This window comes from Pipistrellus kuhlii, unplaced genomic scaffold (assembly GCF_014108245.1).
Source record: "Pipistrellus kuhlii isolate mPipKuh1 unplaced genomic scaffold, mPipKuh1.p scaffold_m20_p_9, whole genome shotgun sequence".
Taxonomy (NCBI): domain Eukaryota; kingdom Metazoa; phylum Chordata; class Mammalia; order Chiroptera; family Vespertilionidae; genus Pipistrellus; species Pipistrellus kuhlii.
In genome coordinates this window covers 30,586,087-30,611,960 of record NW_023425595.1, presented here as the reverse complement: position 1 = coordinate 30,611,960, position 25,874 = coordinate 30,586,087, and the positions used below count along the sequence as shown (strand labels likewise).

At 39.1% G+C, this 25,874-nt stretch overlaps 1 protein-coding gene across 7 annotated transcripts in view; it reads left to right on the top strand.

Annotated features, from left to right (window-relative positions):
* The window catches only part of LOC118713480 (tripartite motif-containing protein 5-like), a 73,581-nt gene that overhangs the window by 18,422 nt on the left and 29,285 nt on the right, over positions 1-25,874 (top strand). For 2 of the 7 annotated variants that reach the window (XM_036428094.1, XM_036428099.2), the window contains 7 exons: positions 12,103-12,588; positions 13,147-13,242; positions 13,840-14,070; positions 20,133-20,155; positions 22,594-22,694; positions 23,000-23,026; positions 23,485-24,798. The exons of 3 other annotated variants lie outside the window; for them this stretch is intronic. In XM_036428094.1, coding sequence (XP_036283987.1) covers positions 12,103-12,588; positions 13,147-13,242; positions 13,840-14,070; positions 20,133-20,155; positions 22,594-22,694; positions 23,000-23,026; positions 23,485-24,080 — 1,560 coding nt within the window. In that variant the 3' untranslated portion in view covers positions 24,081-24,798. Of the gene's footprint in view, positions 1-12,102; positions 12,589-13,146; positions 13,243-13,839; positions 14,071-20,132; positions 20,156-22,593; positions 22,695-22,999; positions 23,027-23,484; positions 24,799-25,874 lie in introns of those variants that run through there. 2 more of the 7 variants (XM_045578064.1, XM_045578060.1) reach the window with 2 other exon arrangements.

Sequence of the window (25,874 nt, the reverse complement as noted above, 5' to 3'; positions counted from 1 at the left end):
ATTATAAGTCTGGTGTTACTACATATTAGCCTTGATCAAGTAATCTAAATTGTACATGATTCAGTTTCACATTTGTAAAATAATACGAAATTTACCTGATGTATAATTGTAAAAAATTAAACTAAAGACTATTTTCAATAACATCTGTCATGTCTAGTACATAATTGGTCCTCAAGTATGCTGTTGATTCATTTTTGTTTGCCTCTCACTGTGATTGAAATAAGAAATTTTAAGAATACATATTAGTTTTCTTTCAATTTTACTATTCTTGCTTTGATTTAAGAAATAAAGATAGCTTGATGAAAGAATTGTGAACTCTAATGGACAAAATAATCTGATGAACAAAATGGAACCAGAAACAAGAATACATGGAACAGACTAGACCTGTGGGGAGGTGGGTGACAGTGACTGGATAAAGAAGGTAATCGTGTTAGCAAAAGAACATATATGCATACCCCATGGACATGGACAATAGGCTTGTGAAGGCAAAGGGATGAGAGGTGTAGGGGAGGATAAATGTGGGAAAAAGGAGGTTACAGGGGTATGTCCATTTTCAACAATGACAACATTAAAAATTTTTAATAAAAAATGTTTCCACAGAAATGATATAAATGTAAGAAGTACAATTGTGGGATTTCTTAACAGTGTTTAGTTGTCCAGGTCAGCCTCACTTTTTTAGTGAGCTACAAGTTTGCAGGAACAAGAGAAAAGCCAGTTCTCTTCCAAAGAGATAGCAGGGGCATGATACTTGCAATGGATATTCCCACTATCCCCTTGTCTTTTGGAATTTTTACTCCCAAATTTGTCCCCAAAGAAGTAAAAGTTAAAATAAATAGATTAATTAATTAATTAACTAAATTGACTCCCTTGTCAATTATTATCTGCTCTTATCACTGCATGGCCACAGGGGTATCTAAATTCCTCACTTTGGATTATCTTTGATATAACTAAGATAATGTGTGTGATATTAATCTAAATTTTCCCTTTGATCTTTGCCTTCTTTCACTCCATTGTTATGGTGCCTGGGGCTATGGCTTACTAGTAATACTCCTCAATTTTTGACAAATTTTTGACAAATCAACTCTAGAAGTTTTCAGTTACTGGAAGCCCAGTCCTCCAATTCAGGATGAAGTCTTTAGTTACAAGGAAAAAAAGACCTGAATATTTAGGTACCACATGTTTCAGGTTCTTGACACCACTGTCAAGACTGCTTAAGATCTGCCTCTGATAAACACACACACACACACACACACACACACACACACACACACACTCCAAGCATACTTTTTTCCCCAATCGTTTTCTCATTGGCCTCACTCTCCAGTGAGCTGACAGACTAGAGTAGTCCCTAGGACAGAAGACAAGTCTGTTTTTCCTCCCTTCCCCAACAGTGAAAAAGAGGGGAGTTGAATCTGCAGTGAATGTGCATGCAAGCCTTGGTGTGATCCCAGTCCAACCTTCTGAAATACAGACAGTTCCTTGTTCTTGAGGAAGTAGTATACACAGATTTACTGGTTTTTAGGTTCAATGTATCTTATGCCATAACCAACATCCAGATTTTTTTCCCCCCCAAGTATTTGTCCCAATTTTTCATTCTCACAGTGGATAAAAGAGTACAGGATGATTTTGGGTCTGGTGGTAAATGCAGAGGTATACAGTAAAGTAATTTTTGGTATAATCTAAATTTGATCTACAAAACTTGTTGACAGTTAAAGCGGAATGCAAGCTCCACACATAGAGTGTTTTTATGTGGAGTGCACATGGACAGGGAAGGATGTGTGCCTCCTACAAATCCCATACTCATCATATTACTTTTGTCTCCCTTTGAATCTCTGATCTGAGCCCATTTCCTAAGCACCAGAGAACTAATGTGTTCCCTCCAGACCCTGTGTGAGATGTTTTATAAGGTGCAGAGCTTGGAATGAGAAGAACAAAATCCTTTTGTTAAGAAGGAGTATAGAAGCTAGCTCTTTATCAGATTTCACCTTTTAGCTCCCAAGAAATCTCTTTCTTTCAAAACTCAAACTGTAACATATAGTATGCATATTTGAGTAGGTTGAGGGAGGGCCCCTTAGAGCTGTAAAGCCTGGAACCAATCGATAATTTAAATATAATAACTATAGGTGGGGCCTAATGTCTTTGAGCTTGTCTGTGAAGAAATTATAAAAATATTAATAAGGAGCCAAAACCGGTTTGTCTCAGTGGATAGAGCGTCGGTCTGCCGACTGAAAGTCCCGGGTTCGATTCCGGTCAAGGTCATGTACCTTGGTTGCGGCCATATCCCCAATAGGGAGTGTGCAGGAGGCAGCTGATTGATGTTTCTCTCTCATCGATGTTTCTAACTCTCTATCCCTCTCTCTTCCTCTCTGTAAAAAAATCAATAAAATATATTTTTAAAAAAATATTAATCAGGAAAATGTTTGAGAAAGTCAGAAGCCCAAGAGAGGCTGTGTGGGCAGGGAGAGTGATGCTGGTGTCCTGGAAACTTCCCCTGAGACACCAGTGAGGAAAACAGAGCTTGTCAAACCAATAGGAACCCAGAATGAAACATGCTCCTTCTCCCATCACTTAAAGTCCACTTCCAGAACCACGCACATTGCTGTGGTCCACATCTCAGCATATTATGTTCTGAGGCCCAGGGAATAATACATTCTCCTCAGGGCTCTATGTTCCCTTTAGTCCCTACAACTCCTATTGGAGAGAAGTTCTCTGACTTCAAATCTATGATTTTTAACTGTTTCTGGACTGAAAATAGCACAGGGTACAGGAAGTAATGTGGTTAGGGTGTGGTGGTGTAGATAAAAAACAGACATTGAGGTAAGTATCTGAATATATCTTAGGAACAAAATAGAATGTGAGAATTGTTTAAATTTGTCAAAGGAGTGTACATAAATGCTAAATACCATTTTGATTTATTGATTTTGAAATATGTTTTTATTGATATTTTAGAGGTAAAGTGATAGAAGCATCAATGAGAGAGAAACATCAATGATCTTCTACATCCTGCTCACCCCATACTGGAAATTAAGCCCACAATCCAGGCATGTGCCCTGGCCTGAAATCAAACTGGTGACCTCTTGATTCTTGGGTCAATGCTCAACCACTGAGCCACACCAGGTGGGCTTGATTTATGAACACAGCAGTTATGTTGACAGCAACACCAACAATAGAACAGAAACATGATTATCATTAGCATGCTCAATGTAATTAAAATTACATCCATAGTAATATAACTGTATGTCTTTCTATTTAAATATCATTCCCCATATACCAATATTTTGTAACAAATCTGACACAATAAGAAATAACATAAAGAAGGTTCCTTCCTGCCTTCATTAAACTATTTGTTTTGGGGTACAAGGCTAGATGAAAAGGGAATACTCAGTTATAGTTTTATGTGATGATGAAGGGTAAAATAAGACATTTTGGGGGGACTAGCTACCTGAATCTATGCCAGTGACCTGCATTCTGAAATACACTCTTGCTTGCTGATAAACTCTATTATTATCTGTGGTGCCTGTCCTGCCTTGCAGAATCTGCTTCCCGGAATACTCCCATCTTTCAGAGGTCATAAACTCTGAACCATATACAACCCCGGGAGGGGATTGGCAGCACTGGTGCCATACAGGCCTCTAAGTGTAATCTCACTTCCCCCATCCCAATTCATGGGGGGTGGGGGGGAGGGGAGGTTTGCAAAGTCCACAAAAAGTCTGGAAACCTGATCTATATTTGGGGGACAAAGGAACTAAGGGTATGAAGGGAAAGTTTCATCCCTATTCATTGCTCAGGATTTGGAGACTGAAACCCCTGAGTAAAGGCACTAGTGCATCTGCAATAAAGGCTACTTTTCTAAATATCCTGAGTGCCCAGCTGATTAATTCTTCCATGCTGCTGGCAGCTTATCTGCAACAATGATAAAGGAAAACGATTTCAAGCTCTCAGAATTCACTTTGTGCAAAATGTGCACACTTTTCATTGCACTTGCAGAGCATCATGAGTGTATTTGTTGTTAGAAATAAATTCAGGGGACCGGTTTGGCTCAATGGATAGAGGGCATGTACCTTGGTTGCGGGCACATCCCCAGTAGGGGGTGTGCAAGAGGCAGCTGATCGGTGACTCTCTCTCATCGATGTTTCTAACTCTCTATCTCTCTCCCTTCCTCTCTGTATAAAATCAATAGAAATAAATTCATTCATACTCATGAAATGAAAACTGTCAATATGGCTCACCAAATACACCTATATATTCCAGCTTCATAGATTTAGGTGAATCAAGAAGAGTTTTAAGACAAGGTTACCTTACTAAACTATAGTTATAAACAATACTAAAATGCCTGTGCTGTCATTAAAAAGACATCAACTTTAATTCACAAGAGACATGAGATGTCCCTCATGTCTCTTGTGAATTAATATGTGAAGATTGCCCCGCTCTGCCACCTTGTCAGTCAAGGACCCTTGTTTGGAACTTCCACTAACTTGTAGCTACAGCACCTGAAACATGTTTCCAGAAGATTGATAATAGGGTATAAAAATATGTAGAGGAAATAGAAGTGTTTCAGGTATGCTTTTAAAATATTATACTTATTTTTATTTTATTGCCATTCTATTTTTTATTTATTGTAGTACTATGCAATGCATACATTGTACCTTTAAATTTTATTTTTATTTGGATATATTTTCAGTTATGCTTTTGATTGATGGTGTAAAGAAGGTCCCAGTGTTTCCCAAAAAAGTGGGGAAAGTGGACACTTATGGAGGGGTGAGTGTTACCCAGAGAAAGACTCCACTTGAAGAGCACAATATGTGAACCTCCATCCTCTTCCTGTCTCCTAATTGCTGGTAACATGTCACCGCCACAGCTGTACCACATTATGTCTGAAAGGTCAGAAACAAAAACTGGTACAGTAGTTAACTGAAGGACTAGATCAGATTCAATATTGTTTGAATAAAATTTATCAATAGGTTTAAAATTTTTCTAAATACCAGCTCTTAGTAGATGCTATTTAAAAAGAAGAATTTTTACTAAAATTCTAAGGACAGATGCTACCATTCAGCTCAGATGATCAGAGCTCTATCACTGGTTATCTTCCCATTCGTACTCTGCATTATGAAGATCAGGTACCCAGACTTCTGGATCATGATTTTAATCCTAGTAAGTAGTTCAGGACATGAATATAGGATAAGCTTAATTAGTAGATACAGAATTGCTAAGTATTTAGGAAGGTTGTAGAGTGTATTATTAGATTTTAGATTTTACATTCTTCTTATTCAAATATTCTTGCCTGAATAATCTAAAAAAAAAAAAAAAAAAAAAAAAAGGATAAAAACATACTGAAGCATTTATTTTCCTTGGTCTCCTAACTGATGACCTCCCATTGTTACTATTCGTAAGTTTCTGTTCTGCTTCCTTTGTTTCATTTCTACCCCTATGAACTTAACTTTCATTTCTCACTCCACTCCTGTGGGGGAACTCCTCTGTCGAGAGAGGTGGTAGCTGGCTTGATGAGTGAACATTGACCAGACTTACAGCTGATCTCCTCCGCTGAGTTAAAACTCCTTCTATATATTTCCTGAAAGTAAGTGGGGCAGTTTCTGGGGACAAAGGAGAGGAGGCTTTGGGGGAGCAGACTGAATGTGTTTGGTGTCTTAAATTGTAGTTCTGAAGCTGCTCTGCTTGTGAGTGTCTGCTGACTTGGCAGAGAAGAGGAACACTGCATCTGGGGGAAAGGTGATCTTTAAAGAAGGGAGGTTTAAATAGCAGTCTTATGTGTTTCTTGGAGGGACCATTATTTCTCCAAACTGAGTTACCTCATCTTCTTCCTATTCTGTAGTTTTGACTTTCTACCTTTCCAAGGTGAGCCAGAATACTCTTCTTTTCCCAGATAGATAATCCCTTCCTCCTACTCTCCAGGAAGCCTGAGAGATTAGCCCTGTTCTCCCTCTTCATAAAGCCCAAGCTCCTGGTGAGGCCAGAGGAGTGAGAGATCTTACCAGGAGGCATGTAGGAGGGATGGGCTTTTAGGGGCTCTGCCAGGGATCAGATCTTCTTGGAGCTGGTCTCTTACTCATTTGTTAAATTAGCATTATTTGTTTATTTGTGTATTTATTTTTACAAACCTTTATTCTTAAATGTACAATAAGCTTGCAGACAATACTTCTTCATTCTAGCTGTAGGTGGCAACAGATATAATCACGAGAAATCCAGATGTTAAAACAGGAATGACATTTAGGATCACCATTGCCCCTAGGTACAAGGAACAGCTCATTTCTGGCCAGATTCCTTCATTTCATGTGTGTTCTGGGGGCCTTTCCCCTTAGCCTTTGCTTTCTGCCCCCCCCCCTTTTTTTTTTTCCTACTGGAATGTCTTATCTTCCTCATCCATCTCCTTGGCTGGCTTCTTGGGCTGCTTCAGGGGCTTTTATTGCCACCTTTGATACAGGACATGGCAACTGATGCCCCTTCCCTGAATGTTGATCCTTTACTCTTGTCTTGGTAACTTCTGGGAAGCTTTCACAATTTTCCTGATAAATGACCAGCCCTTTGGCCAGCCTGATGAGAGAGGCTGGATCACCAGATTGCTGCCTATCTCTGTAGTCCCCATGTGGACACTTGCCTCTTGGAGGTCCAAGAATAGGGGATTTATTCTCTCCCAAGGGCCATGGGTCAGTTACCTCAGTGCACCCTATGACTCTCTAGTGTCCTCTCATGCTTTAGAATGTGTTCTGCATCATGTCACACATTCTCCTCCTTTGCTATTATATTAACTCTTTACTCACTTTTCCCTTGCATGCAGCTAAAAAAAGAAGTTGATAATTTTTTAAAAGGAAGTGCATCTCAATCTCACCTTTGAGCAATTTGTACCTTTATCTCTGTGTTACTTAGATTTTGATGTGTACTGTCTTTCTTTCTTTTTTTTATTTTTAAAAAAATATATTTTATTGATTTTGTACAGAGAGGAAGGGAGAGAGATAGAGTAAGAAACATCGATGAGAGAGACTCATCAATCAGCTGCCTCTTGCACACCCCCTACTGGGGATATGCCCTCAACCAAGGTACATGCCCTTGACCGGAATCGAACCCGGGACCTTTCAGTCCCCAAGCCTTTCAGTCCCCAAGCCGATGCTCTATCCATTGAGCCAAACCGGTTTTGGCTTGATGTGTACTTTCTTTTCCTCCTTCATCTCAGAGATCATGTATCTGGTTTGTTTGTTTTTTATACTGGAACTAGTTCCATGTCTGGTGTAAACTAACTGAATTCTCAGGGGCTATTACAGGTCCCTTAAAACAGGAGAAAGTAATTTTTTTTATTAAAATCACAATAAATTAATTCACCTATGGTATAAAACTCTTAATTTCTATAGAATGCACCCAAATGACTTCTTTGAAACAAATTGACCTGAGAGCTAGTATCTCCATAATGTGATAAAGTCATACAAGGGGTTTAGTCAACATGTTTGATACCTCTTCTGTACCATGGGTCAGTAACCATCATTGAAAAGGTGAACCTGTTCTTGGCATTTGGACACTTGGGGAACTCAGAAATATTGCAACTCTTCCCATTCCTCTATATTTAGATCTGTCTTCTAACCTACCTCCTTCTATCAAGGTTTTAATCTGCACCACATTAATTAACTTTCTCAAGAGTTCTAGCTCTCATGGGTGGTGGCCCTGCAAGAGGAATGAGGCGTGAGCCCTTTCCCGGCAGCAGGGGGATGCAGCACGTACAGTCAGGAGCACTGACAGGTTAGATGAAAATGGAGCCCTGCAATGGCAAGATAGAGGATGGAGCCCCAATGTCACTCCCACTCCCACATCTCTGCCTCAGGCAAATCCGACAGGCTTCCACTCCTCCAGCAGAAAAGAGATCTTCACACATGGTCTAGACCCGTGGTTGGCAAACTGTGGCTCGTGAGCCACATGTAGCTCTTTGGCCCCTTGAGTGTGGCTCTTCCACAAAATACCACAGCCTGAGCGAGTCTATTTTGAAGAAGTGGTGTTAGAAGAAGTTTAAGTTTAAAAAATGTGGCTCTCAAAAGAACTTTCAATCATTGTACTGTTGATATTTGGCTCTGTTGACTAATGAGTTTGCCGACCCCCACTGGTCTAGGCAATTCTCAAACCTCTGCTTTTGAGTGGGTCCTAGTGCAAATACTATCAGTCCTTCAAGTCCTGTGCAGGAACCCTTTAAGAGAGGAATAACCTATTCCCTATACCTCTATAGTTCTCCTGGGCATAAGCCTTATTGTTTTTTGAAGACAGACATTTTGTGAGCTCAGGTCTCTGGCAAGGGTTGGGAGCCTGATGTGGGGCACAAACCCCTCAGCTTGGCATTTGTTATATCCCTCCAGGGTAGATACCACTCCATATTTATCTCCCTGCCTGCTCTGGAGCCACAGAGTCACTGCTTAGGTAGTGGTGGAATCAACACCTTATGTGAGGACTCAAGTTCTTCTGCACTTTACTCTTCTGTGTCCTGTGGCAGCAGCTGCTTTGACCTTAGCTCCTGTAGCCCCACCATAAAAATAAATTCTGGCCAAAACCAGTTTGGCTCAATGGATAGAGCGTCGGCTTGAGGACTGAAAGGTCCCGGGTTCTATTCTGGTCAAGGGCATATACCTTGGTTGCGGGCATATCCCCAGTGAGGGGCGGGGGGGGGGGGGGGGGAGTGCAAGAGGCAGCTGATCGATGACTCTCTTTCATTGATGTTTCTAACTCTCTATCTCTCTCCCTTTCTCTCTGTACAAAATCAATAAAATATATTTAAAAAATAAAAATTAAAAAAAATAAATTCTGCAGCCCCAAAGCAGAATGCATGCTCTTTTCCTCTCTCCTCTATAGGATCTTGGTGGATCTCAGGATTTGTTGGATCTTTGACAAGATGAGAGATATTTGGAGGTTCTTACACCTTGTTTGGATTATGCTGCAGTCATAAAAACTCTGGACCAAAGTCTCTGCAACCAGGGGCTAACCGCATATGGTCTCTGGGCTGTTTTCAGTATCTGGAGCAATAGTTTGAATACACTTCAGTTCTCCTTCAGCCTCATTCCTTATCAGGTTCCCTTCATGTCTGATGAGCATTGCATCAGTGGACAGTGTTAGTGGGTCTAAATTCATCTCCATGCAGTTGTTATAACTTCTGCCTCTGAGCACATAGTAAAGGGAAAACTTATCTCATACTGCATATCTTTCTTTTACCTTCAAACTTTGACAACCATTAGAACATGGGTATCTATTAAGATCTTTTCTTTCTTTGTTTATTGTTTCATAGCCCTATTTATTTGGAGTTCCTTAGAGAATCCTGAGCCTTACCTGTAGCTACAGGGCCATACTCATTCCAGGTGGGAGAATGAATAACACTGTGTCACCACTCTATAATACCCTTCCTAACAGACCACCAGCATCATTTCCAATTTGGATGGTCATTACTATCTATGTGACCTTATAGGTACCTGCCAGGGTCACTTAGCCGAGCTGGAGATACAGGACAGGAGACTGATCATGCTGACATTGGCTACCTTTGCAAAGCTATTAGTGATGATCTTCTCAATGCTATAATAAAAAAAAAAATACTTCATTCCTGTTATCTCAGCCTTTTGAGAAGCCAGATTTAGTACATGTGTGAGAAACCACCAAAGGTTATGAAAACAGAGCTAGAGTGCAAATTAGTTGTGAAAGCCAGGAGGCACAAAGTCCAAGGACCTAAAAGAGACACAGGTGGCTAAAATGTCTCAATCCCCTTATGGAAAATGAAGTCTAAGCTTGTTACCTGGCACTTGAGGTACGTAGGAAGTCCTCTTAGTCCAATGCACTTTCCAAATCAGTCTAATTTTGTTATCAGCTATGTGGCCTTGAAGGCAGCTGACCTTCCACTTTATTGTAGGCTCGTGAATTCTCCAGAAACAAAACAAAAACCCAACTTATTAGAAGAACTAGCCAATATTACCTTTATAGGAAGAAAGAGCCCAGGCTTGATGCTGACCCTTTGTTACAAAGTATATAATAGAACTACTGATGTTTTTCTCTTACCTCATCCTATATTTCACTCTCACCCCTTGCTCCCCATTCCCTTCACCTCCTTGTCCTGAAAGCTACCGTGCTTCTTGGAAAACTGTGCATATATCCTACTCACTTTCTCCAATTCTACTGAATCTATCTAATATTCCACAGCCCAACACTGATCATTCCTTTTGCTCTTGGAAAGTGTTTGTAAATGTTACAAAATTGGTGAATTATCACTACAAGCTCATGTGATACCAAAGGCCCAGCAGTTTTTTCACACCAGCCACACCAGTATTTTCAAAATCAGTCAAGGTGGTGTCTTCAATTAATAGGTCATTTCCTTTACCTAATACTTTTTTTCTCCCTCATATGCCATATTTCCATAATATTTATCTTTCAGGTCAACCACTATGTTTTCAAGTTAGAATTTCTGGATAGCTCTTTACCTGTTCCATTATTTTTTAAAATATATATTTTATTGATTTTTTATAGAGAGGAAGAGAGAGAGATGGAGAGCTAGAAACGTCGATGAGAGAGAAACATCGACCAGCTGCCTCTTGCACCCCACCCACCGGGGATGTGCCCGCAACCAAGGTACATGCCCTTGACCGGTATCGAACCTGGGACCCTTCAGTCCGCAGACCGACGCTCTACCACTGAGCCAAACCGGCTTTGGCCTGTTCCATTATTTTTATTTCCCAACACACACACATTTCTCTAGTATTGTTTATATATGTGCAAGCTGATGTGACAAACAAAATTTATATATATATATAAATTTGCTGTACTTTCCAAGTGAGTGTCAGGGTCATACTGGTCTGAACTCTCTGTTCAGATGCATTTTTGTGTTTAGGGGTATTAGTATTAGCATGTAATTTATAGTGATGAAAAATTAGTTGAGTCCTGCCAGTTTACTCAGTAGTTGAGTATTGATCTATGAACCAGGAGGTCATGGTGCGATTCCTTGTCAGGACACATGCCCAGATTGTAGGCTCGATCCCCAGTGTGGGACTTGCTGGAGGAATCGGATCAATGGTTTTCATCATTAATGTTTCTGTCTCTCCCTCTTCCTTCCTCTCTGAAATCAATAAAAACATATGTAAAAAAAACAAACAAAAAACTAGTTGAATGACCTTTCTTAATATTTTGAGATTTCTTTCCAAAGACTGATATCTATTTCATCTGAATTTCTAATTTTTCAGATATGTGACTTGCATGATTCTAAAGTATATTTTGCTATCTCAATTCACCGTCAACATACATACACACCATGAAGCTCCTATCAATGTCATTGGAAAATTTCCAGGAAAAAGTGAAATTTCAACTTTTATCAAGACAAAAATTCTCACAATTTCCTAAGTTACTTCTTTCATCTTTGATTCACTCAATAATGTAGGAACAGACCTCTGATGGGGACCTTGAACATAGTAGGTTCATTGCAACTCAGTGCATTGAAGATGAGATCCTTGTAAGTCACTTACTGTCTCTATTTACAGATCTGATAAAGGGTTTGCTCTTGCCAGGTACACAAACACAGTGTCACATATCATGTCAAAATAATAAGAGAAATCTTTTCAAACACACAGCAAATGATGGCAATGGTTACACTGTAAATAAGCAAGTTAGAGCAGGTCTTTCTGATAAAGGAACACACTTCTTGACTGAAGTTTGAGAATGAATACTACAGATACCAGGGGCAGCATTGCCTGCTGATAGAAGAGTGGGTATAGAAACCCAGACCCAAAAGTGGTTTGGTGCATTTATTACTGAGGATCTGTTTGGTAAAGAAAAGAAGGAGAGATGTTGGATCACACAAACATCTTTTCTTGGTATAAGAGACCTCAGACCGTCCCTTTGTTCGGTAAATGTAAAGGTCAATAACAACCATTGCACAGAAAGAAATAAAGTTTGTCATGTCAGATTAAAGTATTTAAAATTGTTATAAAAAATCCTTTTTGCCAAGTCACTGTGATTATTCCTTTGTCTCTCTACCTCATCTTTTATGTCCCTATATTTGTTCTTTCCCTGTCTTTGATTTCTATACAATTAACAACATTTATTCCCACTGTTCTTACTCTGCCCCCTTTTAACCTTTCCAACCAAGCAGAGATCAGTGAACAAGAGGAGTCTCAGTTCAGAACAGGTAGGAAGGAACAAGGAACAGCTGCGATGGCTTCAGGAGTCCTGGTGAACATAAAGGAGGTGATGACCTGCCCCATCTGCTTGGAGCTCCTAACAGAACCCATGAGCCTGGACTGTGGGCACAGCTTCTGCCAAGCCTGCATCACTGCAAACAATGGGGAGTCCGTCATCAGCCAAGGAGAGAGCAGCTGCCCTGTGTGCAGGATCAGATACCAGCCTGGGAACCTGCGGCCTAGTCTGCATTTGGCTAACATAGTGGAGGTGCTCAAGGAGGTCAAGGTGAGCCCAGAGGAGGAGCAAAAGAGTGATCTCTGTGTGCACCATGGAGAGAAACTCCTGCTCTTCTGCAAGGAGGATGGGAAGATCATCTGCTGGCTTTGTGAGCGGTCTCAGGAGCACCGTGGTCACCACACATTCCTCATGGAGGAGATTGCCCAGGAGTACCAGGTAACAGACTGGAATGGAGGAAAGACAGGGCAGAAAATAGCATTTGATGGGAAATCTTAACTTTGCATTTGACTGTAATTATATTGCCACCATAACACTGAGGCCTGTGGTCACATTTCTTCCTATGTTCACCTTCCAAGACCTGAAAGATATTTCTGTGCATTCAAATGATGAGCAGACACTAAATCAGAAGTAGACATTTTTATACCTTATGCTAATAGGTGGAAGCTTGGTGCACAAGCAAAGATATCATTGTCCCTTTGGACAGGAGAGCGAATCAAACCCTAAATTCTTTCCTTACACAGGATCAAGTTTTTTCTTCTAGGGCAAAAAGAGCCAGTCTTCTCTTGCCATAGTAATGGTGACTTATATGACCTGAGTCTTAAAGAATACATAGCCATATCAGATTTCCTTCAAATCACATATTCAAATTGTCATTTTTTAGTTTCTATAAACTCAAGTCTCTTTAGAGATAAACCTGATTTCTTCCCCATTTGTCCTCTCTCCTGATGATAAGAAAGCCCAAAGCTTGACACTGATGTGATTCCTCTCTCACAGGAGAAGATCCAGAGAGCTCTGGCCAGTCTGATTGCAAAGCAGCAGAAAGCTGAAAAATTGGGAGCTTACCTTGAAGAGGAAACAACTTCCTGGAAGGTAGGAGGAGACTCTTCCTGAGGTAGCTAGATAAGATTCTGGGTAGGACCTTGGGTGCTAGTCACTAGGATCTCCTTGTCTTCTTGTTCTCTGGACATATTTATTGATTAGTCATTCTTCATCCTTTCCTTGGTAGGGCTCGGGCAGAAAATGAATCTGTTACAAACTAACACAGATATTTGTAGGTTAGTTATTCTCATAGAGAGATTATCTGGTGAGGAAGGCTAGTGAATTCTATTTTCATGTCTGTGATTATTTTGAGCCTTTAACTCTTTCAGGGGAAGACTATTGCCAATGGCTCATGTCCCTCATGTTCAACATTAGATAGAGGTTGAGGTGGGGGTCAGGAATACTGCTGGAAGGCATGACTGCCCTAGGCAGCTCTGTGAGAGCTGAGCCACACCTATGTGTCCCATTTTTCAACAGTGCAGATTTGAGGCCATTATTTTGGGATGTGATGAGAAGACATAATAGGCAATATCAGCCTCCCTAAGAATTGTTCCTGTGCTTCCACCTAACTTCCAAATCAAATACTTCTTTTTCTGGCTTCCAGTCTCTTCCTGGTAGCCTGAGTCTCTTTCTTTTTCATTCCTGAAGAATCTAATAGAAAATGAAAGCCAAAGTATCCAGGATTATTATAAAGAACTGAGAGGTATCCTGGACCATGAGGAAGAGAAGGAGCTGCAAAGGCTGGAGACAGAGGAGAGAAGTGTTCTCAGTTACCTGGCCCAGGGTGGCAGTGAGCTCACCCAGCAGAGCCAGTTGTTGAGAGATCTCATCTGGGATCTGCAGTGTCGGTTGCAGGGGTCAACAGCAGAGATGCTGCAGGTAAGACTCAGAATGAATCATCAGCGTCTGAATTTGAGGAAAATAAAGACTAAGTTTCCTCTAATGTGTGGCTGTGCTGTTTGTTATGGTGACACTGTGGTTCCTTTGGTCTTATAATAACCCTTACTTGCATCTACTTTGGAGGTTATGGAAATCATCAAATGATGAGTAACAAGGGAAAATATCATTTTTACTTTTATAATGTACTAATTATAGAGCAAAAATGACTGTGGAGAAAAGATCTATTGTCTTCAATTATATTCTGCAGGGCACTATATTTGTGACCTAGCTGAGAACTTTCTTTTCAGATACCACTTTATTATCCAAGAGTTGTTTTTTCTTCATAGAATGCATAAGACTCTTCTTCTTCCTCTGAATAAACAGTTGTTTTCTGGATAAGCTATTGAGAAGGATTGGTACTATTTATTCTTTCATTATTCAATAAATTCATCAGTGAAACCATCTAACTCTGAGCCTTTTTTGGGGAAAGGTTTAAAATATAAATATTTTTTTTACTTGTGAGATTTTCTTGGTGTGTGTGTGTGTGTGTGTGTGTGTGTGTGTGTGTGTGTATTTCTGGAATCAGTTTTTTATAATGTACATCTTTGTAGAAATTTTTCTATTCTAAGTTGTCAGATTTACAAACATGAATTTAGTCATTATAATTTCTTAGAATCTCTTTCATTTATACAGTACTTACAGTATTGGCCCATCTTTTATTCCTCATTTCAGTGATTTTTTTTGTCAGTTTAGTTAAGTTATGAAGCGAGTCCCCAAGAGATGGACCACCGGAGCCAATTTAATTAAGCATTCTAGAATTTATTACAGATTTGAATCCGGGCTCAAACCTTGGCTGATGCAGCAGCTGGCAAACACCCAGGTGAGAGCCCCAATGGAGGGGCAGTCCCTCCAGAGCACTCACACAAAAACACAGACAAACACACCTACCGTGGCCAGTCAGGCTCTTCGGACCGGGGTCCCTCATGGTCCTGGCTGGGGATTCCAGACGAATTCGTGATCCCCAAGGACCACCAGGGAGCCGAGTCCAATGCAATAAACAAAAGAGCCATCTCCATGCTAGCATGGGCTGTCCCACTCATGCCGGCAGCATGGCGGAAGAGAGCGAATTTCTCCCAGTCCAGGGGTTTTACTCAGGTCGGTGATGTCACTGCCTCAGCTAACCCTGATTGGCCCCTCAGGACAAAGTACTGGCCAATCAGTTATCTGTTCCTAGATCCTAAAGACTAAATTCTAAAGACGGGGCAGCCTTCAGGGTCGGTTCCCAGTCACACCCTGCTGGACTTTGGAATGTGGCCCTATCTTGCCCATAATACAAAAGCAGAACTAAAGGTTATCTATAGTTTCTACCCCTGAAGCTACTGAGTCAGTGGGAGTCAATCTCCTGTAACTACCCTATTGTTTCGAAGGTAGAAGTCAGATAGCAAGGTTAAAATTCAAACAGCAGTTTTTACCCAAGTATGATTGCTACCATATTTCAAGTTATATTTGCTTAATTTTATTGATGTTTTTCAAGAATAAACTTAATTACAATAATTAATTAATTAATTTTTAACCTTTCAATATCATAGAGTTATATTCTTACTTATATAGTTTACTTTGTGAATGTATATGTAAATGCACTTTCATACGTAAGTGTGTGTATGTGGTTGTGTGTATATGTGTATTGGTTTAATTTATTGTTCTTTTCCTAGCTTCCTAAAATGGGAAGTTTGATCACTGATTCAACAAACTTTTCTGTTATTTTTTAATTATATAAATGCATAGTTTTTGTTATATCCCACACTTTTGGATTATTGGTATTTAGATTCAACTCAATGTATTTTCAACTTTTCTTTGTTGTTTTCATCTTAACCCTTGAAATATTTGAAACTGTGTTGTTTAATTTACAACACTTGGTGATTTTACTTTTTATTTTGGTGCATATTTCATTTTATTTTATTTTTAAATATATTTTATTGATTTTTTTACAGAGAGGAAGGGAGAGGGATAGAAAGCTAGAAACATCTATGAGAGAGAGACATCGACCAACTGCCTCCTGCACACTCCCCACCAGGGATGTGCCCACAGCCAATATACATGCCCTTGACTGGAATCGAACCTGGGACCCCTCAGTCCTGGACCCCTCAGTCCGCAGACCAACGCTCAAACAGGTTTCAGCTCTGTTGCATATTTTAAAGTTAATTCCTTTCTAATCAGAAAGCATATATTTTATAACTTAAGTCTTTTAAATATATTGATACTTAAATATGAATTTTATATGAATTTTTAAAAAATGTATAATAATTTGGTGAAAGGGTCTATAGATGGCAGTTAGAGTCAAATTGAGCTGGTTGATATTGTTGGACATTGTTATGAAGCGAGTCCCCAAGAGATGGACCACCGGAGCCAATTTGATTAAGCATGCTAGAGTTTATTACAGATTCGAATCCGGGCTCAAACCTTGGCTGACGCAGCAGCCGGCAAACACCCAGGTGAGAGCCCCGATGGAGGGGCAGTCCCTCCAGAGCGCTCACACAAAAACACAGACAAACACACACCTTCCGCGGCCAGTCAGGCTCTTCGGAATGGGGGTCCCTCATGGTCCTGGCTGGGGATTCCAGTCATGATCCCCAAGGACCACCAGGGAGCCGAGTCCGATGCAATAAACAAAAGAGCCATCTCTATGCTAGCATAGGCTATCCCACTCATGCCGGCAGCATGGCGGAAGAGAGCGAATATCGCCCAGTCCAGGAGTTTATTCAGGTCGGTGATGTCACTGCCTCGGCTAACCCTGATTGGCCCCTCAGGACTAAATTCTAAAGACTGGGGACAGCCTGCAGGGTTGGTTCCCAGTCACACTCTGCTTGACATTGGATGTGGCCCTATCTTGCCCATAATACAAAAGCAGAACTAAAGGTTATCTACGGTTTCTACCCCTGAAGCTACTGAGTCAGTGGGAGTCAATCTCCTGTAACTACCCTATTGTTTAAGCAAGCAATCGAAGGTAGAAGTCAGATAGCAAGGTTAAAATTCAAACAGCAGTTTTTACCCAAGTATGAGTGCTACCATATTTCAGTCATGTCTTCTACATTACAATTATTCTTATTTATATATTTTTCTTTTTCTTGAGTCTCTAACATTACTGGTAATACTGGTTTGGTGGTGGTGAACTTCTGCTTTTTCTTATCTGGGAAGCTCCTTATGGTTCCCTAAATTATAAATGATAGCCTTGTGGGATAGAGTAATATAGGTTGTAGGTCATTGCTTTTCATCACTTTGAATATTTCATGTTAAGAAATCAGCTGATAGCCGAAACCGGTTTGGCTCAGTGGATGGAGCATCAGTCTGCGGACTGAAAGATCCCAGGTTTGATTCAGGTCAAGGGCATGTACCTTGGTTGCAGGCACATCCCCGCTGGGGGATGTGCAAGAGGCAACTGATTGATGCTTCTCTCTCATCGATGTTTCTGGCTCTCTGTCCCTCTCCCTCTCTGTATAAAATCAATAAAATATATATTTTTTTAAAGAAATAAATCAGCTGATAGTCTTACAGGAGCCTCCTGTTAGGTAACTGATTGCTCTTCTCCTGCTGCTTTAAGATTCTCTTTCTATTTATTTCTCACTGGGTCTTTTTATGTTGTCTGTCTTCTTTTTCAAGTTTCCTGACTCTTTGTTGAAGTTCTCAGTAAAATAATCTGTTCTTTTCTTAAGTTCATTGAGCATCCTTATAACCTGCATTTGATTTAGAACTCTACATTTGGTAGATTGCTTGCCTCCATTTTGTTCAGTTGTTTTTCAGAAATTTTGCCCTGTTCTTTCATTTGGGACATGTTTCTTTGCCTCATCTTTTTTGCTGCCTTTCCATGTTTATTCCTATGCATTTGGTATATCTGTTACATCTCTCAGCCTTGGCAAAATGGCCTTATATGGTAGGTGTCCTTTGGGAACCAATGGTACAGTTTCCATATTCATCTGAAAAAGGTGCTATTGGGTTGTGTGTACTCTCTTATTGTAGCTGAGTCTTGATTGTTGTTGTACATTGGTGAGTGGAATCGCCCTTCAGTCCAAATGGCTGACCCATTTCTTAACCTCCACTTATGGGTATATAACCATCCAGTTTCATCTCCACCCTTCCTACCAGCCTCAAGGTGGCTTCTTCAAATTTTTAGTTATAGCAGTCTGTTCAGCTTGTCATCATGTGGTTCTCAAATGTGGTTATTCTATAATTAAAATATAATTTTGATTCAAGTTTTGGAGGAAACAAGCACATTATTTACTTAATCCATCATTTTGTCCAAGGTTCTCTTTTTATTTTTGCCAAATTTGTATCTTTGAATCCAAAATATATCTCCTGTAAACAGCAATACTATAAGATGCTTTTTAGTTAGTCCAGCACTCTCTGTCTTTTAAATGTAAATTAAGGCAATGGAATTTAATGCAATTGTTAACGTAGCTCTATATAACTTATATTGTGCTATTAGCTTTTATATTCCACCTAAATTTTTATTGTTCTCTTTCTCATTGAATCGCTTCTTTTGAGTTAACCAAATATTTCTAGTATAAAATTTGTTTTATGCGTTTTTATTTTTGTGGTAGTTGCTCTTCTCATTACAATATGCATCCTATTTTATCAAGATCTAATGCATATTAATACTAAATTAATTCCAGTAAAATATGGATACTTGCCTCCAACATTGCTTTATATTACTTCAGCAATAGTGAATGATACTTTTAATATGGGCACTTAATCCAATGCAGGTCCATGCCATATAGGCCTTGGAATTATTTTATATAACTGGGAAGATATACTTTTGGGGGAAAATTTATATGAGGAAATAATTTTTTTTTTTTTTTTATGAACTGAGGATAAAGTCAATAATGAGGTAAATAGAGTTTTGAGAATGAACCAAATCCTGACTTCAATAAACCAGATCCTGATTGCAATGTTTGAGCTTCAAAATGAAGCTTAATTAAATTACAACTGTCCCCCAAATTCATTTTCATCTTCTCTACATTACCTATTTGTAATTTTTTTTTATCATGTACAAAAAAACAAAACCCTAATACAGAGAACAAAGCAAAAAAAAATTTTTTTTTTTGTATGTGTGTGTATGTTGATGCTCTGGTTGGCCTAGTTTTGGGCTTTATGAAAAAAATTAGTCTCAGATAGGTGATACCAAATATATTTGTGCATATCTGTTTAAAGGAATAAATCTGTGATGATAAACAAGTTCAGATGACAAAAAATTAATAATATGAACTAAACTGGCTTATTAGAGACTGAAACACAGTAAATATTGTAGTGTTTAGAACAGTGACCAAATAGATCTTGGTAACATGGACAAAGGTATATAAAAGAGGTAGTAATTTGTTTGCTGAAAAGTAAGTTACATAGTAATCAGCCTAAGTTACTGGTTCCTGTGGCTGCTTACTAGGCATTACAGTAACCTGCATTTAAAAAGACACATCTGAGTAAAAATAAAGACTTTGGAAAAAATTATACATAAGTATGTGTCAAATTTAAGGGTGTGTATAAGATGAACTGTGGATAGTGGGCGTAACAAGAAGGGAGATTTGAGAAATACCTACATTAATACATTTGTTTGCTTGCACACTCAATGGAAGCCATGTGAATTTTTGAGGAATACTATAACTACTCATCTTTGATTCTTCCGATCAAGGCATAAAACTTGACAAGTATAGTTAATCACTTTACATTTGTCTTGAATAAATGAACAAACCATGAAATTATTCAAATAATTTCATGAGGAGTCTTAGGAACATGGGAAATATGAGAGACCTCATGCTTTTCTCATAAATATGTCTCATCTCCAGGTACTGGAAGCTAAAGGTATGCTGCCACAAGGGTCAATATTTTAGGGAAACTGACAACTTTTTATGAGTCTTCTGAAATGATAGACCTAGGTCTTTTCTTTACTATTTTGTTCTCACATTAGGACCATTTCTATTCCCACCAGATCAGGGGGTTGCTGGGGATGTGATGAAGCTTTGTAAGTGAGGAGGACTTATTATTATGACTCCTATTTTCTCTTTTGTCCCTAGGATGTGAATGGCATCCTGAAAAGGTATGTGTGAAAGACGAACAATGAACATTTTCTCCTGTAACAAGAGGTTTAAAGCCATTAAAGTTATCCGGTAGTTAATTAGGATAAAATATTGTTCAGGGCAGAACAGGCTGGTTGTAGTTTTATCTTGAATTTCTGTTCACATATGGATTGAGTACTTTAAAAAATTTTTTTTTATTGTTTAAAGTATTATAAATAGTAGTACATATGTCTCCCCACACCCCTCCCCCCCCTACCAATTGACTTTCTCCCAATATAAAAAGACCTGGTATATTCTATCCCAGAGCAGAAATTTAAATATAACTGAGTTGTTTCAAATTCTGGTTACTTAGGAGCTGAAGGAAATATGACATTCCAACAATAAAACCATCACCTATGAACTGCAGAAATCTAAGTTAGATACAGACATGCTGATTGAACAAAATTAATGTGGTCATATGAGCCTGATATTGCATCATCTTATGTTTAACTGCCTCTAATCCAAACTTGGCACCTTCTCCCCACCTAAATATCCTACCATAAAATCTGGTTTATTCTCAATAGTTATAAAACACTCAAACCAAAATGGTTTCTCTGTATTTTCCAAAAAACAGACTTAAATATTAAGGAATATTTTGACCCTGACACAAATAATTGATCCATCTTTCTCACGTACTCTTTAAAAAAAAAAATTATTTCAGAGAGGATGGGAGAGGGAGAGAGAGATAGAAACATCAATGATGAAAGAGAATCATTGATCAACTGCCTACTTCTCCTCCCCCCCCCCCACCCCACCCCGCCTACTGGAGATCAAGCCCACAACCCAGACATATGCTTCTGACTGGAATTAGACCTGGGATCCTTCAGTCCACAGGCTGATGCTCTATTCACTGAGCCAAACCAACTAGGGCTCTTGCTCATGTACTTTTGATGCAATGGAAGGGCACCATCTTTGGGTCCAAAAATTTTTTAATCCTCAAAAATACCCTGTTTCCCCAAAAATAAGACAGTATCTTATATTAATTTTTGCTCCCAAAGATGCGCTAGGTCTTATTTTCAGAAGATGTCTTATTTTTCCATGAAGAAGAATACGGTACACATTTATTGTTAAATGAAAATAAAGGAAATTTATTACCTGTATACAGTACGGTAGTACGGTAGTTGTCAACACAAACCAGACAAACTGTGAATCCTACAGTATCAAGAATTTACTCATTTATTCAATGACAATCATGTCATCATCTTCTGGAATATCATCATAACAATCCAATTCCTGAATTTCCTGGTGAATTTCTTGTGACTCCATTTCTTTCAGAATCAGTGCACCAAATCTCTCATGTTTAGCAATAGCATTCTGAGACAGAGCCTAGGGGGGGCCTTATTTTCGGGGGGATGCCTTATATTTCACTCAGAAGGAAACCTGTAAGTAGGTCTTATTTGGGGGGAAACACGGTACTACTTCTTATCCATTGATTGTCAGATAGTGATTGGAATGTATGGAGGGTGATAGTGAGGGAGAGAGAGACAGAGAGAGAGAGAGAGAGAGAGAGAGAGAGAGAGAGAGAGAGAGAGAGAGAGAGAGAGAGAGAGAGAAACATCAATATGAGAGAGAGACACATCAACTGGTTGCCTCCTACACATGCCCAAACTGAGTCTAAACTTTAAACCTGCAACTGGGTCACATGCCCTTGATAGGAACAGAACCTGTGATCCTTTAGTCCTCAGACTGATGCTCTAACCACTTGGTTAAAGCAGCTACTGCTAGGTCTAAATTTGAATTTCTACTTGGTAACATCAATCTCTTCCAAGCACATGAAATTCAGACCACTGTAAGTACAGTGTCTATAATATCTTTTCCAAATGTTACATTTTTTTCCCCCAGAGCAACTGAAATCTCACATATTGTTCCATGGGCCTCCCTATATTTAAAGGTTTTGTTCCTCTCCAGACAATATTCCCACACAGAATGTCTCAAACCACCAGGAACTAGGTTCTGCAACCTTCCTTTCTTGTCATAATGCTGAAACTCTACATCCATGTCATGGCTTTTCCTTACATTAATTCATTGCAAGGTACCAAATTTTGCATTTTAAAGAAATCCACTATTTCATATAATTTCATATGATTTTTAGAAATTAGAGAGGGAGGGGATATTCATGTTGAAAGGAATAAACTGTGCTTCTGAGAGATATACTCCTTCCCAAGATCAAACAAAAGGCACCTGGACCTTTTGGAAAGTGGAAAGTGGACCAAGCACAATTTTTTTGGCTCTAAGTTCAGAAGTCTACCTTCTACTTTTTCAGGGGTCCAGAAAAGAGCTCTAAGTGCAGAGGTATACCCTCTATTGTCTCAGAGGTCCATGGTCAGGGCCTCCAGTGTTCAATAGGGTAAATAGATAAAAATAAGTGGTTTTGGAAAGACAAAAATTCCAGAGGTGTGATTTTTTTTGTTGTCCCTAGGAGTGAGACCTTCACTCTGAGGAAGCTAGAAACTCTTTCCAAGAAACAAAGAAGAGTGTTCCAAGTTCCTGATCTGAGAGGGATGCTGCAAGTGTTTAATGGTGAGGAATGCTAGAGCAAGTGGGTATCTGTGGATTCTTATTATGATGGTGGTTAGAGAATAAGAGTTCAGTTTCTAGGTGTGGGTAGAGGAGACAAAGGAAAATGGATGTTATGTGCTGACTATATGGGCATATTCACTGGGGAGTGGTCAACTGTCTTGTTCACCTCTCATTCTTCCATGTATCACCTTACATAGACACCAGTCTTTCCCCTGATCCGGAGAGAAAATAGATTTGAATGTAGACATGTAGACAAAATATATATTTTGCTTATATTTTATATTATGTAATTTTTCTAATTTCAGAACTAACAGAGGTGCGCCGCTACTGGGGTGAGTAAAAATCACAGTATCATGAAGCTAGCTTGTCCTCATCTCCTTTTAGAATATTGCATTTCTATTAGGTCTCTTTACTAATGCAAGTAAGATATTGGGATAAATGTAACACGAGGCAAATATTCCTACTGATAAAGAAAGGGTGTTCAAATCAGAAAAAGAAAAAAAAAAGTCAGCAAAGATGAGACAGTGGTACAGATACACTCAGTTTGTTAGATGTACCCAAGGAAAGAGGCTCTACACAGAAGTGGGAGAGGGTGTGAGAGGTTGTGAAGATCCATGTTTTCCTTTCAACACACATGCATATTAATTTGCCACAATGTTATCCTGCTCTTCAAAGACCCAAACAAGTTTTTCTCAGTTCCTACTCATTTTATTCTGAAGATCTCTCTTGCAATGTCTCAAGTAATAGTACATCATTTTCCTCACCTAGCACTGTAATTATTTTTTTACAGCAAATATGACCCTGGATCATCAGAGGGCTAATTCAAATATTTCTACTAATGCATATAAGAGAGAAGTGAGAAGTGACTTCTTTGACTGTTATCAAAAAGCACATTATCCATATAAGAGAGAAGAAGATGAGGATAATGGTGTCCTGGGATTACCGCCTATTACATCAGGGAAGCATTACTGGGAGGTAGACGTGTCACAGACACATGCCTGGATTTTGGGGGTATGTAAGAAGAAAATTTACCCCAATAGGGTGAATTTTAGAAAACAAGATAAAAATCATCAGCCTGTTTGCTCTCAGTATCAACCTAAAAATGGTTACTGGGTTATAGGGTTACAGAATGAGTCTGAATATAAGGCTTTTGTGGATTCTCCCTCCTCCGAACCCTCATCCTTACCCCTGTTCCTGAAGGTTCCTCCCCGTCGTATTGGAGTTTTCCTAGACTATAATACTTCTAATATCTCATTTTTGAATATCACAAACCATGGGTTTCTCATCTATAAATTCTCTTCATGTTTGTTTAATAATGAAGTGTATCCATATTTCAATTTTATGAATTGTCCTGGCTCCCTGAAACTGTGTTCTCCAAGCTCTTAAACCTCTCATACCTTCACCCACTTCTGTGTAGTAGAGCCTCTTTCCTTGAATGAATCTAACAAACTGAGTTTTTCTGCATCACTGTCACCATCTTATCTTTGTTGCTACTTTTCTTCTGATTTGAATACCCTTCCATCATCAGTAGGGTATACAATTTGCCACATGTTATATTTATCCCAATATCTTACTTTTATTAATAAAGAATCATGATTAATCATTTTTATAATTCTAAGGAAAATGACTAATGCTTCATAAAAAAAAATGACATGCATATTGGTAACATCTCTACCAATTTTTAAAATCTCATATCCTCTGCCTCTGATGGAGAAGATGATAGAAAGCTTTTTAACAGCTTTTGTACATTATTAAAAACCCTGTATAGGAGTCATTCACTTCAGAATGAGTCCTCAGGTGTGTGTCAATTTACCCCATGATGTTCTTTATTCATCAAAAAGTGGAGAAAATATTATAAATAATATGTACCAAGAGTGAAAGCTTTGTGTCCAGAGTGTCTGAATTCAAATCCAGTCTCTTCACATATGCACAGTGAACCATAAATAAAATACTTGAATGCTGATTTTATTTTCTTTAAATAGTCCTGGTAATAAAATCCACCATAGTTAGAATCATTGTGAGAAGCAAAATGTCATTAAGTGTATAACATGTAAGTGTCTCAACTGAATAAACATTTTTCCTATTCATTACTGAGAAATATAAACTGTGTCAGTGTCTCATTAAACAGGTTTTTGCCTTAAGGGGCACTCAGGTAGTTTTTACTGAAGTCTCATGTTTCAGATCCCATATACCTCTGTGCTGTTGTCTAGACTAGTCCAGCTCTGCCAGTAATAGATAAGACTGTTTATGTGAGTGCTTATGTGTGTATGTGCGTGTGAGCACGTGCATGCACATGTGTGTGTTACATTGAGCATCCTATCTAATAAAAGAGTAATATGTAAATTGACCATAACTCCAACACACAAGATGGCTGCCCCCATGTGGTCAAAGATGGCTGTCCCCACATGGAATACAAGATGGCCGTGACAAGATGACCAGCAGGGGAGGGCTATTGGGAGGGATCAGGTCTGCAAGGGAGGGAAGTTGTGGGCGATCAGGCCAGCAGGGAAGGGCAGTTAGCAGTGACCAGGCTGGCATGGGAGCAGTTAGGCATCTATCAGGCTGTCAGGGGAGTGGTTAGGGAGTGATCAGGCTGTAGGCAGAAGCATTAAGGGGCAATCAGGAAGGCAACCAAGGAAGAAGTTGGGAGCCAGCAGTCCTGGATTATGAGAGGGATGTCCAACTGCCAGGTAGGATTGAGCCTAAATAGACAGTCGGACATCCCTTGAGGGGTCCCAGATTGGAGAGGGTGCAGGCTGGGCTGAGGGACACACACCACCCCAGTGCACAAAATTTGTGCACTGGGCCTCTAGTTTTATTATAATTCTGCTGTTATTACATATTAGTCCTGGTCAAATAAACTAAATCCTAGAATATTCTATTTCACATTTGTAAAAAAATGTATATATATGAACCTTACTTGAGGTATTATTATGGAAATTAAATAACAGAATGTTTTTAAGAACCTCTGTCATTGCTAGTACATAATTAGTAATCAAGTATGCTGTCCTCTGACTATGACTGCAATAAATTATTTTAAGAACACATATTAGTTTAGCTTACTTTCAACATTATTTTTCTAATTAGTTTTAAGAAATTAGGTAACTTGATGAAAGAATTATAACTTTCTTTAAATTTTAGTTAATTATGAAATAAATATTGCTGTACAGTTTTCTAATC